At 43.7% G+C, this 19,585-nt stretch overlaps 1 protein-coding gene across 1 annotated transcript in view; it reads left to right on the top strand.

Moving 5' to 3' along the window:
• The window catches only part of TRPV4 (transient receptor potential cation channel subfamily V member 4), a 99,362-nt gene that overhangs the window by 6,612 nt on the left and 73,165 nt on the right, over positions 1–19,585 (top strand). The window contains exon 2 of the mRNA XM_044288749.1: positions 16,498–16,893. Within this exon, the coding sequence (XP_044144684.1) occupies positions 16,514–16,893 (380 nt within the window). The 5' untranslated portion in view covers positions 16,498–16,513. The remainder of the gene's footprint in view (positions 1–16,497; positions 16,894–19,585) is intronic.

Genomic DNA, 19,585 nt, shown 5'->3' with positions numbered 1-19,585 from the left:
TCTCGTTCATCTTGTAATCAGCGGCAGTTCTACACTGCCAGATGATCGTTAGGAAGCGTTCATTAACGATACACGGGCAGATTATCATTAAGAGTATTAGGGTCTTAAAGTGTTCTGAGAAGTGGAGCCAATTATTTGGCTTAGTGGCCAGTGAGAAAACTGCAGGATTTTATGGTTTTTGTTTAAAAAGACAGTGGATATTAACATGAAAAATTAAAAATAATGCTATCAAAAGTTCTTTAAAAAAACCTTAAACATAAAAACATGATTTAAACAATAGGTCATCTCTGATGATACATTTCCTTTAAATGATCATTCAAGGTTAAATTAAACCGGATGTACAATCATTTTGATTGAAAGCATGTAGTTTGATTAGCTTTAGCAACAAGACGCACAATATGACCTCAGTGTCACGATTGGGCATTAGAGTTCATCATCTTTCCCGTATCTTGCTCAACCCCCCCAACAGACCTATCTATCACGATCAATGGCTGCACACTCTCTCCCCGGTCAGCCAAGTCCGCTGCCTTGGAGTGACCTTGGATTCTGCCCTCTCCTTCCGACCGCACGTCCAAGCCCTTTCCACCACCTGCCGCGTCCAACTCAAAAACATCTCCCGCATCCGCGCTTTCCTTAACTTTGAATCTGCGAAAAAATGCTTGTACATTCCCTCATCATCTCCCGCCTAGACTACTGCAACACTCTCCTCTGTGGCCTTCCATCTAGCACCCTCGCACCCCTCCAATCTATCCTCAACTCTGCTGCCTGACTAATCCACCTGTTACTCCTCTGCCTCTCCCCACTGCCAATCCCTTCACTGGCTCCCCATTGCCCAGCGAATTCAGTTCAAAGTACTAACAAATACATACAAGGCCGTCCATAACCTGTCCCCTCCCTACATCTCTGAGCTACTTTCCCGATACATCCCCACACGCACTCTCCGATCCTCACAAGACCTCCTTCTCTCCTCTCCTCTTATTGCCTCTTCCCACAATCGACTCCAAGATTTCTCCCGTGCATCCCCCATACTCTGGAACTCGCTACCCCAACACATCAGACTCTCACCTACAATGGAATCCTTCAAAAGAAACCTGAAAACCCACCTCTTCAGACAAGCCTACAACCAATGACCCTGCTGCCTCTATACCGCCATGACCAACTCAACCCGCACCTACTGTGTCCTTCTCCCATACCATGTAGATTGTAAGCCCTCACGGGCAGGGCCCTCTATCCTTCTGTACCAGTTTGTAACTCGTCTTGTTTATATTAATGCAATTGTCCGTATTATGTATGTATGGCGCTATAATAATAATTAGCCAGGTGGCACAAATGCTTCCGTATCATGAAGCTACATGTCCATAGGGCACTAACTTTAAACTTTTATTAATCAATATTAAAATCCATTGGTCGGCAATGGGTCCGCTTGCACATTTCACACTACACAGCATGAGTTAGCTCACTTACAAGACAACATATGTGTTTGTTCTTGTAATTGCTTGCCTTTTCCCTATCTAATACACACTGAATGCTAAGACAGGGAGATGCCTGTTTACTCATGCAGTGCCCCCCATTGCCTCACATAGAACAGGCATTCTCTGTACATAACATTCTTGAATATATCTGTGGACTGTCAAAACTATTTTCTAATATACATCTAGAAATATTTCTAAAGTAAACAGACTATACTAACAAAATACTATGATGGCCCTGGAAAAGTAGACATTCCCTAATAGTGTTGTAGAAGAGTTTCAGCTGTACACCAAGGCAGATGGAGAAATGTTATTTGTGCAGAGATCCCGGGTGGGAAGAGCCAGATGAAGGGAGTGGCAATAATGGTGGCAGTCCTCACTCTAGCGCTCCCTAGGCCATGCAGGTACACCCTAGTTTTGGGGCTCTTGTCTGGTTCTAGGTGGATTTGGGGTAAAGGGTCCTAAATGCTTCTTGCTAGACAAAGGTTCTTTCGCCGACATGTTGCATCTGGAATAAACCTCAACAAAAGGACGTGCTGTCTCTAGCGTTCCTTTTTTTTTTTTTTTGCACGCGAATCATCCGATTAATAATGGGGAAGCTTACCACTTTCACAGGAGACGTGCACCTATCACCTGCTTACGAGGTGTGCTGCCCACCCCCTACATTTCTAGGTCCTGAATACAATGCTGCAGAAATGAGGCCGGTTTAGAAGATAATAGATGGAACCCTTTACTGAAAATCTTGGCAGTTCACAAATACACACTGGCAGAGGTAGGCACAGTTCTTATTAAATGCAGTGACCCAGCGGATCACTGCAAAAAGGTTAAAGTCATCAAAGAGCACATGCTAGCGAATGTTGAGATTTATTGTTAAAGTACTCCATTCCTTATGCGCTATTACTAATGGTTGTCTATGGGCAGCAGTTAGTTAAAACTGGCAGTCTTAGTGCAGTTGCCTGGGTGATGGGCTGGTCCCACCCCTAGTTAGTGAGTCTTTGCTGAACAGGCCTAGAGTGCATGTGCGAACTCCTGAAAAGTAAGCCTAAAGAGAACCCTGGTCCAGGGAATCTCTATCCTTGAGATTGAAACTGAACTGAAAGACTACCCCAGAAAGAAAGAGAACAAGCATTTTATATGGTTGAGAACCACTTTCAAGGCCATGCTGGAAAGAGAGTAATTTACTCATTTATGGCAAAATACTTTACTGCTTGTGGAAAGGGTACATTGCTTTGGTGCCCACCACACTTTTGAGATAGACTGGCCATCTGGATCTGAGTTCTGATGAAAGTCTCTTCCACTAGCTGACACAGAATTTAGGTAAATTCTGAAGAATGTTTATGATGTAGGGTTCCATTGACTGGACACCTACCTTTTATGTGCAATATACTCGAATCGCACACATGTAGCTGAATATAGAGTGTGTCTGTGACTTTATTATAACCCTTAGCCATGGTTCCTGAGATCTTGTCTCTCTGACTATAATGCTATGTAGAGTGCACAAAACCCTTTCACATTTCTTTTAGGTCCTGGAAATCTGACACTACATCCTAAGGAAAGGTTCATTCAGATCCATGGCTGTTGGGTTAGTTATTTTACATTTTTAGCAATCTGTCAGTGGCAGAAAAGGGGTTTGAGCCCTTGCATTCTGGAAATCGGCAGTGTCTGAGATCACGGGTTCCACCAATGCGATCTTCTCACATTTATCTACTGGGTGAGATTTATCAAAACTGGCGCAAAGGACTGCTGGCCTTAGCTGCCCTTAGTAACAATTCACATTCTCGTGTTGTTGTTTGTTTTTTTTGTTTGTTTGTTTTTTTTGTTGTTTTTTTTTGCCAAATCCAGAAGTGGATCCAGCAAGAAGACGATTAAGTGGCTTCTAGTTCCAACTACTTTTAAATTCACTTTGGGTTTTGACTCCTTAATGTGCGTCAAAACTGCAGTGGTTTTCTGAAAGAGCCGTGTGTGAAACCGCCCTCTATATAGTAGATTGCTTGGGTTAGATATCTGCTGTAGGATAATCAGTCTACGCATTTCTAGTTGTGACAGTAGATTTCCTCTTTGACTTTTTGAATGGGCTATCAGCCAACTGATATCTTTTCACAATTACGCAATGTAATCATGTGATGCTTGGTAGTTGTGTGTAGTCAGACATGGTTCCAGGGTATCTATTCTGCATATACTATGTGCTAATGTGATTTCCATGTCACACTTTGGACACTTTTAAACCGGTTTACATAAAATTGATCCTTGCCAAGTCGCCTTTGCTGAATTACTAATGCCTGTTCACACTATGTGAATTGTGCTCCATTTTTGTCCATTTTCAACCAATCCTTGGTATAAGAGAAACTACATACATATTGATTACCTTATGGCCCTGATTCATCAAGACCGCCATCTGCCATGCCAACCTTGATGGGGCATCATAAATTACATGGCTCCTCCGGCAATTTGTTTGCTGGAATGAAATCTTCGGCAGCTCAGAGCTGCTGTAGATTTCAGTCATTATTTATGCCAGTTTCCAGTTAAGTAATTGTGGCCTTAAACGGGTTGTCTCTCTTCAGTAAATGGCATTTATCATGTAGACAAAGTTAATACATTGTACTTACATGGTGTCACGGTCCCTCCCATGACAGAGGTGAGAAGATCGGAGAGACTGGCGGCATGTGAGGGTATCTGACAGTCTCTCTGTGTTCTCCTTTCAGTGCTGTGCTTGGTAAAGACCACACCTCTTGTCTGGTGCAGCTGGTGGTCATTACTGAGGCTATTTAGTTCAGACTCACACTGCTTACCTTGCGGTTGATATTTCCTGCTGGAGTTGGTTGAGCTGATGTGTTATTCCTTTGGATCTCCTGCTGCTCCATTCTGCTTTAAGCTAAGTGCATTTTGTCTTGCATTTTTTGTTTTTCACTTGCGTGTGTAGTTGTCTAGGCCTCCGGAAGACGCTGGTTCCTTCATCTGGGAAGGAACCAGTAGTCTCATTCCCTGCCACCATTCCTAGGGACTTCCATGGTCTTCAGGGACTAGGTTCCAGTGTATGAGTATTTCCACCTTTAGGGTTTACTCATACTGGCAGGAGTCAGGGAGAGGTTTAGAGATTCCTAGGAGGTCACTATCCCTCTCACTTAGCTTTGAGGCCTAGACTCTGGTTTATTCCTTCTGTGTGTCATTTAGTGTTATCCCCTCCCCATTACTCGTGACACATGGCAGCTGAATGGAGCATGTGTGACTGCCAGGCCACTGAAACGAGACAACATACGGGGGGTTCAGGGCCACAGAGGTTGGACCCCTGCCCATCAGACACTTCTCTATCCTGTGGTTGGGGGATAAGTCTTTGTCATGGGACAAACTCTTTTAAAAGGGGATGTCTCACTTCAGCAAATGACTTTTTTGTCACGTAGAGGAAGTGAATACAAGGCGCTTACTAATGTATTGTGATTGTCCATATTGCCTCCTTTGCTGCCTAGATTCATTTTTCCATCGCATTATACACAGCTTATTTTCAGGGGGCTACGGCGATCCAGCAGTGGTGGCTGTGATTGCACTCTATAAGAAAAAGCGCCAGCCTTTCTGGTGGCCTTGACCATGGGAGCTCGCCTAGACATGTATGCGCATCCTGTTCCAGCAACCTCATATCTACACTGCAGTGGTGGCCGTATTCCCTGAGAACGCGCAGTGTATAATGCGATGGGAAAATGAATGGAGCGAGCAAAGGAAGCAATATGGACAATCACAATACATTAGTAAATGCCTTGTATTAACTTTCTCTATATGATAAATGTTATTTACTGAAGTCAGACAACCCCTTTTTAAAGGGGTTGTTCCATGACCAAGACTTATCATATATCCTGTGGTTAGGGAATAAGTGTCTGATCAACAGGGATCCGACCTCTTTGGCCCTGAACGGGTGCTCTATGTTCTCTCGCTTCTGTGTCCTGGCAGTCATGAATGCTCGCTCTGCTATTGTGCCACTACTAGAGCAATGGTGCAGGGGCAAGGTTGTCAGGGCCAGATGAGATGTCTGGCTTTGTCCATCAAGCAGTGGGGGGGTGCAGAACTGATTTGCTTACCTCAATAAGGCAAGTACAAGCGCTCGGCTACCTCCAACAGTCCGAAAGAGTTGAATGGAGAGGCAGGACACATGCATCACTGCCTCTCCATTCAAATGGGAACACTTTCTTGTCGTCAGCGGCAGCCACAGCAGTAGGACCCCTACTAACCAGACACTTGCCCTGTAGATTGGAGATACATCTTTCTCATAGGACAGACAGAGGTTATTTATTAGTGCAGTCAGTGCCCCTTTAAAACATGGATGATATGCATGTTAATCTCAGGGTACAGTTGTGAAGGCCTGATACATGTCACGCTGTGATTTCTGTCTATACTTTAAGAAATACTTGAAGAAATTGCTAGATATACATGTGAGTGGCAGTCTTCTTTTTCTGTAATTATACCTTTCTGTACGCTATTGGTGCAGAGTATAATCACAGCATGACGAACATGAGAAATGACAAGGTGAAACAATGCTACGCTAACCAGACCATGAGTTTTAATTACAGTTAACCATTTGTTGCTGCCTGAAAGTCATGACACAACTGGAGCACTGAAAAGCATTAACTCTTTAAGTGATGGGAAGAATTATTTTCTATTTTTGCTGTGACTTTGTTGCAAGTCACTATCCCAATGGTATATATTTCACACTCTATTCATGACAAGCTGATTGTACTGTAATGGTATATGATAGCTGCCGTGTAGTAAAATGCGTGCTGTCAATCCTGTCCTCAAGTTCTCCTTGTGGTGATCTTAAAGAGAGTGGTTTCTGCACATTTAGGCAACAACAACAAAAAAAATCCTCTCCGCTCCCCCCTCCAAATTACTATGAAAAAATATTTATTCGAAGTGTGTGACATGCATTTGACACATGCTGTTGTAACTCACCTCTGGGTAAGAGCTGTGAGGAGGATGGGAGTGGTAATAGTGGCTGGGGGTGCTACTATTGTGTCCTTGAATTGCTGCATTTTTATATGTTTTATATGCAAGGCTATGTAATGCTACATGTGAAATACACAACATGTCGTTTTAACCAGCGGAGATAATGGCCAGCTGTAGGAAGGTTAACCACCCTGTTCCAGCCGTCTTGGTAGGACTGGAGTGGGATGATCTGACTTCTATCTAAGAGGGGAAAGTCCAGTGTAGTGAGGCAGTCTAGGGGAGTGCTAGGAGGAGAGGGGATGAGAGAGGTCCTGTAACGATGGTGGGGGTGTTGGGAAGTATCTCGCAGAGCAATCACTCCCATGAACCATATCTAAGTTCAGGATCCAGATATCCCTCTCCTGCCAGAAAGACAGCTGACTACAGCCTTAAAGGGACACTGACAGGCCCAATAACCATAATTAGCTGTACATATGCATGCACAGGTCTTCTAATGTGCATTAAAAACATATAAGTATCCCCCCTGCCCACATTATGAATACAGTAAACTCACGTTTTATAACCTGAAGTAATCGCTGTTCTTTCTGCCCAAGGGGCGGGGTTTCAGCTTCTCTTGTGCCCAGCCAGCATCAGTGGAGCTGAAACCCCGCCCCTTGGGCAGAAAGAACAGCGATTACTTCAGGTTATAAAACATGAGTTTACTGTATTCATAATGTGGACAGGGGTTATACTTATATGTTTTTAATGCACATTAGAAGACCTGTGCATGGATATGTACAGCTAATTATGGTTATTGGGCCTGTCAGTGTCCCTTTAAGTAAAGCCCTGAGAATCCAGACAGGACCTGGACAGCAGTGTGATCAGCCAAAGACACTACTGCAAGGTAGGGTTGCCACCTGGCCGGTAACTCGCTGGCCAAGCCGGTAATTTAGTGCCGCTGTTGGTGCCGGTCATTTTTTTTTCTACCGGCAATAATAATTGCTGGTATTTTCCTATAAGGATGGCTACTAATGAGCGCTTCCATTATGAAGAGCTCATTAGTACAACCTTTAGCTCTCGACCCCTCCCCCACGTGTGTTAAGAAGAAGAAAAAAAAAATTCATCCATTTGATCGAGCCGTAGTGAACACTCGCTGATCACTGGAAGCTCAGGACAGGACCTACGAGATGTCATCACGCTGGAGCGCAAGTCCTGTCCTGAGCTTCCAGTCAGCAGGGAGTGTTGACAGCAGCGCGATCAATTGATTTTTTTTCTTTGCACAAGCAAAAAAGGGAACTGGGGGCTTTAGTAATTCTGGGGGGCACTAATGGGGGCATTACTATTACTGGGGCACCAATGGGGGGTGCTAATGAGGGCTTTATTAATTCTGTGGGGCACTAATTGGGGCGTTAATATTACTGGGGGCACTAATGGGGGCATTATTAATTCTGGAGGGCACTAATTGGGGCGTTAATATTACTGAGGGGCATTAATGGGGGCATTATTAATACTGGGAGCCACATTATGACATGGTGACTTAACACCTTGTGTTAAGCAATGCCACACAACCACACCCCTTTGGGTTGTGGCTTAACTTGGCCAGTATTTTTTGTTGGGAAAGGTGGCAACCCTACTGCATGGTGAGGGACAACAGCCAAGGCACCCATCACCAAACAAATCATTAGGCCAGGATCACCTAACTGCAGAACTGCAGCCATCCAACCTGCCACCATACTGCCTCGGGTGGTACTAGAGAAGAATTGTGCTAAAACCTGCTGCTACTGTATAGATTTCAAATTATACGTTGCACTTAGTAAAAGGGACCTTGTTAGGTTCAACTCTGGCCTCATTCTTCAGTGATAGAACTTTCACTGCAGAAAACTCCAGGGAGTGACAGCCTGAGGTAGGACATCATGACACTACATCATCACATCAGGGCCACTACCACTCCTATCTTCTACACCGGCTTCCACAAGGGCTCGCTGCACACACCCTGAGCCTTTTGGGGACTCCTGCCTGGTGATAGTTAGGGTGCCCTTGATGCTGTATGGTTGGCAGGGCCGGGCCAGCGAAAAGTTAATAGATGCTCAAAGGGTAAAAATATATTCATTCATTGTGTATGCTGCTATTATCACTGTTGCCACCTACACTGATCTTATTGCTGCATATTGTTGTGTTTATTTATCGCGTATATAAGATTTTATCCCTGATTTTATTATTGTTTTTTATCATTGCTGAATTAAATTGTTGGTATACACTCCAGTAAGTGGTTGTGCCTGTTCATTCCCCTTTTTTTTTCTTTATGAAAAGTTAATAAGAGTCAATGACCAGGCCTCTTTGGTGGCAGTAAATAAAATCTATCTTTACTTCATAAAAGTCCACTGGTTGATCATGTACATTTAACTCCTCAGATGCCATGGTCAAATGTGGTTAAAGACTGGAAGCACACACTCTTAGCCATGTTCAGGCTCCTCCCTGGAAGGATCGTGACAGGAGGCTGTTGCACATTATGTCTGTGAAGGTTCTCATTTATCCAGGTCATGGTATATATCTGTAAAGAACGTCCAGTTGCCTTGATTTATTCTTTACAGATATACTGTTGCACATTAGTTCCTATGAAGCCCCTACCTGTGGAAGGGCTCCATAGGAACATGTGGGGTCATTTATCAAACCAGTGTAAAGTAGAACTGGCTTAGTAGCCCATAGCAACCAATCAGATTCCACCTTTCATTTTTGACGGCTCCTTTGGAAAATTAAATGAGGAATCTGATTGTTTGCTATGGTCAAGTAAGACAGTTCTACGTTACACCAGTTTGATAAATGACCCAGTAGTGTAATCCTCATAGATTCCAATGCTAATGCATTGCAGTCTATGACAGAATAGTTGCCTATGGGAAATATTAAATAATTTTAAAAAAGAAAATATATATTTTTTTTTAAATAAAACAATTATAACAATTGAAATAGATATAAAATAGAGTGGTAGAAATTAAAATAGATAAACAATTAAAAAAATAAACATCATGGGCATCATCGCATGCGAAAATGCCCATGCTATTAAAATAAAAAAATATTTATTCCCTATGGCAAAATGGGAAGAAAAAAAAAAGTCTAAATGGCCAATGATCAAAATGTCATACACATGATATCAATGAAAAGTACAGATCACCCCGCACAAAATGGACCCTCACACAGCTCTGTACACATAAAAAAAATATCCCCCATTTGGAATTTTTTCCCTACTGCATTATTTGCAACTGTAAATGGTGCCATTAGAAACATTAGAAAGTACAACTTGTCTATGGCTATGTAAATGGAAAAATTATGACTTTGGGAAGGCTGGGATTATAAAACAAAAATGAAAAAACAAAACCTGAAAATCACCTAGTCTGAAAGGGTTAATGAGGCCTTATTGCTTTTTGCTATTTTACATTGTGTTGCTTGTTCTTGTTAAAAATTCTTCTGGTTTCATTTGGACCAGAGAAATGTAGCTCTATGCCGCTGTCAGTCCTGCAATTGTCATTGGTGCACCCACAAGTGGCACAAGACAAGTCTAGCAAACCATTTGCCAAAGGCCAGTTGACACAACTGATTTTGAAAAACCCGCTTAGAAAAATCGGTGCGGAATATACATCTTTTTTTTTTATTTTTTTTTGCGTGTTTTTTTTACGCGTCTTTTTTTAACCTCATCTTGAGGTTTTTGAAGCAGATCTGCGCCAAAAATTTGACAAAAACGCACACCAAACAGCATGCTGCTTCTTTTTTCGACAATTCTTTTTTTAACATGTGGGGGGAAAAAAAAGCGCCTCCAATTGAAATAGATAGGAGGCTGTTTTTAAAGCATTTTTTTTATTTATTTTTTGTGTGCAGATTTTGAGGCAGAAACACCCCAAAATCAGCGCAAAAAATCTGTGTGAACTGGCCCTAAGGGTCCTTTTACACTATAGCCCAATTTCAGGCCATAACCAGCGCAGTTGGTTTAACATGCCTTTACACAGGCCTATGGGAAGTCATGCTCTTATACAGACGCTCATTCCGATAACTGGCTTCTACTTCTACTGTATATTAGAGGTGCAGAAACAGCTAGTAAATAAAGAGTGCCTAAGGCTGTATACTCGCTTTCATGTAGGCTGACTACAGATCAGGAATGTGCTTTAAGCTAATGCATCTTGACATGTCTGAACATATTATATAACAGATTGTTCTTATTGTGTGCTTCCAGTAAGGCATGGGAACTGCAGTGGCGTACAACTTATCATCAACTGATGTTAAAGTGCAGAACTGCTTTGACTTGTAATTTGCAGTTTTCTTTCCCACAAGAAAACATTCTAACTTTCAAAAATCATAGATCACTCCAAATTAAAGATGGCTTTATGTCTGTAAAAAATAAAATAAAAATAAATTATTGTACCATCCAGACATGGGTGGCACCTTCATTACACACCCCTGTCTCTGCCCGAACTATTTACAGGTGCTTAGCAAAAGGAAATTTGGTGTCATGGTGCCTAATATGTTTCCTGCCATTGACAGTGAGCTACCATTGCCTTCAGAGGTGTAGCTAAAGGCTCAGGCGCCCTGGTACAAGAGTTCAGCTTGGAGCCCCCCTTCCTTCAGTGCTTTGTGGCCAGGGGACAGGGAAGCACATAGCCTTCGTGCTGCCTGAGGCAAAAATGTAAATGGCACCCCATGCCAAATTCTTGCATGCGCTTTCCATAATACCAGAGTCTTCTAATGGGGCACAAGGGTCTTTGGTCCTCCTCAGGCTCCTTGGCCCGGTAGCGACTGTTACCTCTGCACCCCCTATAGCTATGCCCTGATCGCCTTCATTTGCAGTGGTGTTGTGAGTGAAAAACCTGGACTACCATAGACTGGCCTTTAGCAACGAATCCAGGTTCTGTTTGGGATCCGACATAGAGGTTTGACTATAGAGGCCTCATGGTGAACGCTTGTATCCTGCCTTTGCTGTGGAGCGACACACTGCCCCAACCACTGGCACGATGATCTGGGGAGCCATCACAAACGACAGTCGGTCACCCTTAGTAGTGATACGAGGGACACTAACAGCTCAGAGATGTGCAGGACCTCTTGCAGCCATGTGAGTTGCCTGTCATGGCTGGGCTTCCAACTGGCATTTTTCAGCAGGACAATGCTCGCCCACACCACTTACCAGATTGCAACACCTCCTTGGCCTGCCTGGTCACCAGATTTATCACCAATTGAGGATTTGAGGGACCAGCCAGCTTCGGCAACCTATGAGTGTGCAGGATCTACATGCCCAGCTGCCACATCTGCGGGCAAATGTACCGCAGGATATCATATGGAACCTGTGTGCCGCCATGCCCAACCACATCTCATCTTGTATCCAGGCTAGAAGTGGCCCATCGGGGTACTAGAGAATCCTTTCAATTCTACAGTTTTCCTCAATACACGTATCTTTCTCTCTAACCTTGTAATAATTTAAACATATCATCATTACATTCACACATTTCATTTGATTCCAACAACCCCTTGTTAGTGCATTATTTTTTATTTTTTGTCAATAAGTGTTTTTACCGTATATAGTTTATGTGCATATTGTAGTTTGCTTTTATATTGTTTATCACATGATGATACATGAAGGAGAAGTGAAATCCATTACCTCTAGTACAGATCCCTTTCATTGCCTCTAGTCGCCTGTTGTGCAAGAAGTTTTGAAACGTCAAGTTCTGCTTTCTAATAGACTTTGGTGGTTAAGTCCTGCTATGTCTGCATGTGCTCTACTAGAGGGAGGTTTGCTGTCTTACATCTTTCTGGCATTGATTTGGCTAATAGACCATGTAGCAGGCAAATATTGATTTATTTAGAATATATAATTTGTGTGCATTGGTATGTAGCATGCTATACAATAACATACCTCCATATAGAAATCTATATAGAAACTATCATTTAGTTGTCTTTTTTTGTGTGAAAGCGGTTGTTTTGCTCCTACAAAATGACATGCTTGTGTATATTTATAGTGGATATGAAAGGAGGACTGTTTAGCGCAGCATTTAGGCTCCGCCGCTAACCACATCTGGGAACCATTTGCACAGTGGCTTATAATATAGTCTCTAATAAGAAGAGCTTTGAAAGACAGTGTGACACAGAATCTTTGCCTGTGGCCCAAGCCATAACATTTTTGGCATTTTGTTTGTGGGATTGATCACAAGTTTATACATACAGTGCCTTTCTAAATGTAGTTATCTTTCTAATTTATGTTATGTAAAGAAATAAATGAGGCTTTTTAGCAATTGTCTACAAAATAATGGAACATTTATTAAACTCGTCATAAATGGATGCATGACTATTAAAGAGAAACTCAACTTTAGAAAAACTTTTGAGAGGTCATAGTAACAAATCAAAGGTTTTTATTGTTGGGGGTCCAGTGCTAAGACCCCTGCTGATGGCTAAAGTGAGGAGTTAGGGCTTGTTCACACGACTGTGTGAAGCCCGTGTCCGTGCTGTGGACAGCAAATTGCGGTTCGCAATGCAGGGGCACGGACCGTGGCCCAGCCACATGGGGATCGTGGACCCATTCACTTGAATGGGTCCCGCGATTCGTCCATTCCGCAGAAAGATAGAACATGCTCTTTATTTATGCGGTGCGGAGGCACGGAACGGAACCTCAGAAAGCACTCCGTAGTGTTCCGTGCTTCCGTTCCGCATCTCTGGATTTACAGACCCGTTCAAGTGTATTGTGGATCTGCAAATGCGGGCAGCACACGTTTCTATGAACGAGCCCTTAGAAGCAGTCAGTCTCTCCTCACTAATGAAGATTGCCTCATAGATTTTCTATTGAGCCTGTCTAAGGCTGCGTTCACACGGGCGAGATTTCCGCGCGGGTGCAATGCAGTAGGTGAACGCATTGCACCTGCACTGAATCCTGACCCATTCATTTCAATGGGGCTGTGCACATGAGCGTTTTTTTTCATGCATCACTTCTGCAATGCTTTAAAATCGCAGCATGTTCTATATTCTGCGTTTTTCACGCAGCCCTGGCTCCATAGAAGTGAATGGGGCTGCGTTAATAACGCATTGCATCTGCAAGCAAGTGCGGGTGCAATGCGTTTTTCACTGATGGTTGCTAGGAGATGTTGTTTGTAAACCTTCAGTTTTTATCACGCGCGTGAAAAACGCATCAAAACGCATTGCACCCGCGCGGAAAAAACTGAACAACTAAACGCAATTGCAGCCAAAACTGACTGAACTTGCTTGCAAAATGGTGCGAGTTTAACTGAACGCACCCTGAACGCATCCGGACCAAATCTGTCACGCTCGTGTGAACTCAGCCTAAAGCAGCGAGGAGAGGCAACACTCAGGTGAGGGCTTCTGACTCCTTGTTTTGGCCATCAGCAGGGGTCTCGGCACTCGGACCTCCGCTGATTCCAACCCAACAACTCCTCCTTGGTGCTTTTATTTTTGTTAATAAGTGTATTTACTGCATGTAGATTATGTGCATACTGTAGTAGTACTGCTGGTTTAACCCCTTAATGCATAATGCTGTACATGTATGGCATTATGTGCCTGCAATTGTATGGGGCGGGCTGCTGCAGTGTGCCTGCTCAATATATGGCGGGTGCCGACTGTATCATACAGTAGGCACCTGGCCGAAATGACGGGCAACGCTGATTGTGGCATCTGTGAGGTAAGGCAGAGGGATGTGGCTCACTCTGCCTTACGATCTTAGCCCCTGCAGTGAAATTGCAGGGCTCCGATTGGTTACTATGGCAGCCTGGACGCTTCTGAAGCCTTCCAGGCCTGCCATGGTAAACTCCCTGCTGCTCTGTGTATGAGGCACAGCTCAGCAGGGACAGTGTCAGACTCCTATTCACCCTAATTGTCCTATTCACCCTAATAGAGATCTAAAGATCAAAAGACCCCAGGTTCTACAGGTAAACAGTGAAGAGGAGGCGGCGCTGGCAGGGCTCGCGGCTTCTCTTCAAACAATTGATCGGCGGGGGTGCCGGGTGTCAGACCCACGCCAATCTGATATTGATGACCTATCCTGAGGATAGATCATCAATAAATATAACTTGGACAACCCCTTTAAGGGTACGTCACACGGTCGGGTTTGCTGATGCAGTTTTGGAAGCCAAAACTAGGAGTGAATAAAAAAAAATGAGAATTTGTAACTGTCCATATCCTATGCTTTCTCTCCTTTTTATCATCCACTGCTAATATTGGCTTTCAAAACTGCATAAGGAAACCTTGACGTGTCTCTGTACCCTAACACATACCGACTGTACCAGAAAACAAAGTGGAGCATCCGCATCTGGTGTCCAGAGGAGCAGTTCATCCTGGCACAGGTAGAAAGACCGCAGTACAGTACGTAACCAATCTGTGCACACACTTATCTATGTAAAACCCCTTTTATGTGCTACATTCCATGTGGCACCACTGACTAGTGGTATTGTGTTCACACTGCATAGAAGCTTACTTTAGGCCCTATATTTTGGTAGTATTCCAGCTCTGTGTATTAAAGGAAATGAATCCTCTTTATTTTTTTACTTCTTAAAACCAGATCATGACACACACAACTTTTTCTATTCAGTTTTTATTCTCTGGTTGTAGTGTGTGTGTGTGTGTGTTATTGGTGTTGTCTGTCATTGTAATCCTGCTTGCGATGGTAATGAGATGTCGTTTGTGGCAGTATTGTTTGAGCACTGTATGGCACCATTTTGTTAACATTATATGGACATTGTTATTTGCACATGGGATGGCTATTCGGTGTAAAACATTATTTGGTGTAAGCCTAAAGCACAGATACTGAAGAGTGGTAGATAAAGTCTATTGTGGTCTGTCTTGGAGAGTGAAAAAAGCACATTCCACGTTGGTTAGGGGAGTTGAGTGGCGTGAGGGTTAGTTTTTATAAAAAATCTATGCAATGCCTTAGCAAAATGGCAACTTTTTCAGACACTTACCTGGCAACTACTGTGCAATCACCCACCATCTGAAAGTTTTACCTCTATCTGTCTGTTCTAATGGAAGAATAGTGTTCAGAGGCGTAGCTATAGGGGGTGCGGAGGTAGCAGTCACTACCGGGCCCAGGAGCCTGAGGGGGCCCAAAGACACTTGTGCCTCATAAGAAGACACCGGTATTATAGAAAGTGCGCGCTGGGAGGGCTCTGTTATAGATTTTGCCCTGGGTACCATCCTCTTTAAGGCTACTTTCACACTAGCGTTCGGGCTGAACGGATCCGCTCATAATAATGCAGACGGAGGCTCCGTTCAGAACGGATCCGTCTGCATTATATTAGCTAAAAAAAGCTAAGTGTGAAAATAGCCTCGGACGGATCCGTCCAGACTTTCAATGTAAAGTCAATGGGGGACGGATCCGCCTGAAGATTGAGCCACAGGGTGACATCTTCAAACGGATCCGTCCCCATTGACTTACATTGTAAGTCTGGACGGATCCGCACGCCTCCGCACGGCCAGGCGGACACCCGAACGCTGCAAGCAGCGTTCAGCTGTCCGCCTGTCCGTGCGGAGGCGAGCGGAGCGGAGGCTGAACGCCGCCAGACTGATGCAGTCTGAGCGGATCCGCTCCATTCAGACTGCATCAGGGCTGGACGGCTGCGTTCGGGTCCGCTCGTGAGCCCCTTCAAACGGAGCTCACGAACGGACCAGCGAACGCTAGTGTGAAAGCAGCCTAAGTTACACCTCTGACTGGAGGGAAGGGGTTAGGTCAATAATTTTGGATGGGGGTGGAGGGGGGGCTGCTGTTAAAATTTTTGCCTCAGGCTGCAGGAAGGCTATGTGCTCCCCTGCCCCTTCCCACAAAGCACTGAGGGAAGGGGGGCCCAAGCTGAACTCTTGCACCAGGGCCCATGAGCCTTTAGCTACACCCGATAGTGCTGTATACTGTCCTGTGCAGATTCAAGTGTAATACTGCTAGTTTAGGTACGTAATATCTCAGTCTGCCCAAACAATCTCATTGCACAATTTCATAATGCATCCATCTGTCGACTTTTAAAATTAGTACATAATTTTTTCTTAAACTCGGATCGGTTGAATTTATAGGCTATGACTGGGATATTAATCGCCTAAAATAACTGGCTTCTTATGATTTCTCTTGAATAAGTAGTGTCTTTTTCTACTCCAGGAATCGAAAGTGAAGTATGACCGATACCTCATCCCTCCAAAAACAAAGTGCTCTAGATATTGATGACAGCCAAGGAGATGACGTCTCAACACACAATGAGAACTTTCCTCTGTCTTCCTTGGCCAACTTGTTTGATAATGAAGAAGGGGCAGTACCCACAGAGGTGAACAGGACTCCACAGCCTTCTGCAGATGGCAAGCAGAACCTTAGGATTAGATTTCAAGGTGCTTTCAAAAAAGGTATTTCAAATCCAATGGATCTTTTGGAATCAACCATTTATGAGTCTTCAGTTGTTCCAGCACCAAAAAAAGCCCCTATGGACTCATTGTTTGATTATGGGACTTATCACCATCATCCTACAGAAAACAGGCGTAGACGAAAGAAGATACTTGCAGAGTAAGTAATGACCTCTTATTCCTGGAGACGTCTGTGGTTTTAAAGGGAATGTATCGCCTGGATTTTTATTTATTTTTTAATCCGTTTTATTTTCTGATCTAGATTTATTTTATAAAAAAAATTTTAATCCTGTTTTCTGTAATTGATTACGAGGGTGACATCTTGTGCTTCTGTTAAAGGGCATCTGTCAGCAGATTTGTACCTATGAAACTGGCTGACCTGTTACATGTGCACTTGGCAGCTGGAGGCATCTGAGTTCCCATGTTCATTTGCACCCCCATTGGCGAGAAAGATAACGCTTTAATATAAGCAAATGAGCCTCCAAGAGCAATGGGGGCTTTGCCGTTACCCCTAGAAGCCTTGCCCTGTTAATCAAAGTGGAGAGGGTGTGGCAGTTGTAGAGAGAGCTGGGCCTCTAGGAGTAATGACAATGCCCCTGTTGCTTCTGGAGGCTCACATATAATAAAACTTCATTTTTGCCAGCGAGGCAGGTACATATGAACATGGGACCAACACAGACACCTTCAGCTGCCAAGTGCACATGCGATATATCAGCCAGTTTCATAGCTACAAATCTGTTGACAGATGCCCTTTTAAAAGCATTCAGAGATGTGCTTTACAGAAAACACATGGACCATAGGAACCTGTAGTCTGGAGATGTTCATTGACTTCTATAGGAGAGTTTTCTAGGCATGCTTTGTTCAAAAGTCAATGTGCAGGTAAAGGAAGAAGGTGAGCTGTGTGGATTTTGTGTTATTTGTATATCAGTGTTATCTTTCACTGTAATCCTGTCTGTGATGATAATGATATTTTTACAGGGAGCCTATAATAAGGCTCAGTGCCTAGTGTGACCATTGCAGGATTTTTGTTTAAATATAGACAGTGACATGAAAAAATAATTAAAATAAAAAAATCCTTACAAAATTAACAGTTATTGAATATCTGATAAGTCGGAGTTCAACTCCTGCTGGAAGGGACGGCTGCGCTTGGCATTTGTGCAGCTCGGTCTGTCACGAAATAGGCTCGTGACCGACGAAGGTAATCACTGAGCAGTTAATTGGAGTCCACACATGAAGTTGCAGGTAAAGTTACAGATATTCCAAGTTCCCATATTGAAACAAATCCAGGAGGAGAGAATGCATCAGCTTGTTCTCACACCTCCCAACAATGGACTACTACCTCCAGTCTCTGAGATATCCAGAAACACATCCGCCCCTCCTCTGTCTGTACTAGCAGGGGCCGGGTTTACTACCCCTGCGGAGATGAATGCTTTGAAGCCTGGACAGACCACTGTAGTAGTGTTGAGATCCCAAACCTAACATGGTCATCATCAGCATACCTTATCTCTGGTACCAGGGAGATGTGAAGACAATCACTGCAACCCCCAATATCTAATACAACACACACTGACTAATAAATGAGCCACATTGACCAGATATATACAAAATCCTAGAAAAATTATATAGTCCACTGTCACACGGTCCCATTCAGGTGTATCAAATTGAGCTGCAATACCAAGCACAGCCACTTTATAATGGATGGCAATGTGATTGGTGACCTAGGAAGAGGCTGCAGCGCTTGTCCATGCACCAGCAGGTGTGCTGTGAGCCCTATGGATAGGTCATCAGACCAGATAAAACATGAATTGCCTTCTAGTATTCTCTGCTCCTCTTCAGCTCCAGGTGCCATCCACCACACTGCATCCTGACACCAGCCGCCATACACACTATGTCCTGACGCTAGATGGTAGCCTTATTTCCTGCTCTGGTCCGATCAGAGCCCTAGATAATAAGGCTAGGTCTATATGACGACATGTGTCGCGTGACAATAAGTCATGTGAAACATAGGGCACAACTACACTGCAACATTTGTCGCGCGACAATTTTTATAATGATAGTCTATGGTGTCGCAATGCGACATACTGCGACAGTCTCAGAAAAATCCACTCTCATTATAAAAATTGTCGTGCGACAAATGTCGTAGTGTAGACCTAGCCTAACAAGTCCCTTTGAAATGAAACGCGCAGACGTGCCACTATTTCTCCCAGCTCCGCTATACACATGCATGTTCAGCTACAGTAGGCCAAGTGGGAATGGGCAGAGAATAACGCTGCAACTAGAGATGAGTGACGTTTTGGAAAATTCCATTTGGCTGCTTCATTTTTTTTGTAAGTAGCCGCTGCAATGACGGGGAGCTCTGACAGTGCCGCTCCCCATCTTTGTACCCCTCAGATGCCACGTTCATACAGGATTGTGCCATCTGAGAGTAAAAAGGCAGTGTAAAATTTACTGAAAAAAAGATTAAATCATCCATTTGCTTGCGATGGGCTGGCCGCCGCCATTGTGCTTGAAGATCTGGGGCAAAATCTCGTGTGGCCCAAGATGACGTCATCGCGCCGGCCAGCGTGGTGACGTCATACATCACCACTCACGGGATTTTGGCCGAGATGATATTTAAGATGGCGGTGGCCGGCCCTTGGCAAGCAAATGGAGGAGGTAAGTATGATTTTTTATTTATTTTTTAATTATTATTTTTTACACTATTTCAGGTTAAATTGATTCGCTAGCATGAGGAATTCTCAGCAAATCAAAAATATCCTGGAATTTGGATTGAATTCCACTTTGTTGGATTTGATTCTCTCATCTCTAACTGCAGCCATGTGATCTGACTCCAGCTTATCTCCAAGGCACCA

Source organism: Bufo gargarizans, chromosome 1 (assembly GCF_014858855.1).
Source record: "Bufo gargarizans isolate SCDJY-AF-19 chromosome 1, ASM1485885v1, whole genome shotgun sequence".
Taxonomy (NCBI): domain Eukaryota; kingdom Metazoa; phylum Chordata; class Amphibia; order Anura; family Bufonidae; genus Bufo; species Bufo gargarizans.
Note: the sequence above shows the minus strand (reverse complement) of the source record. Positions and strands in the feature narration are given on the sequence as shown.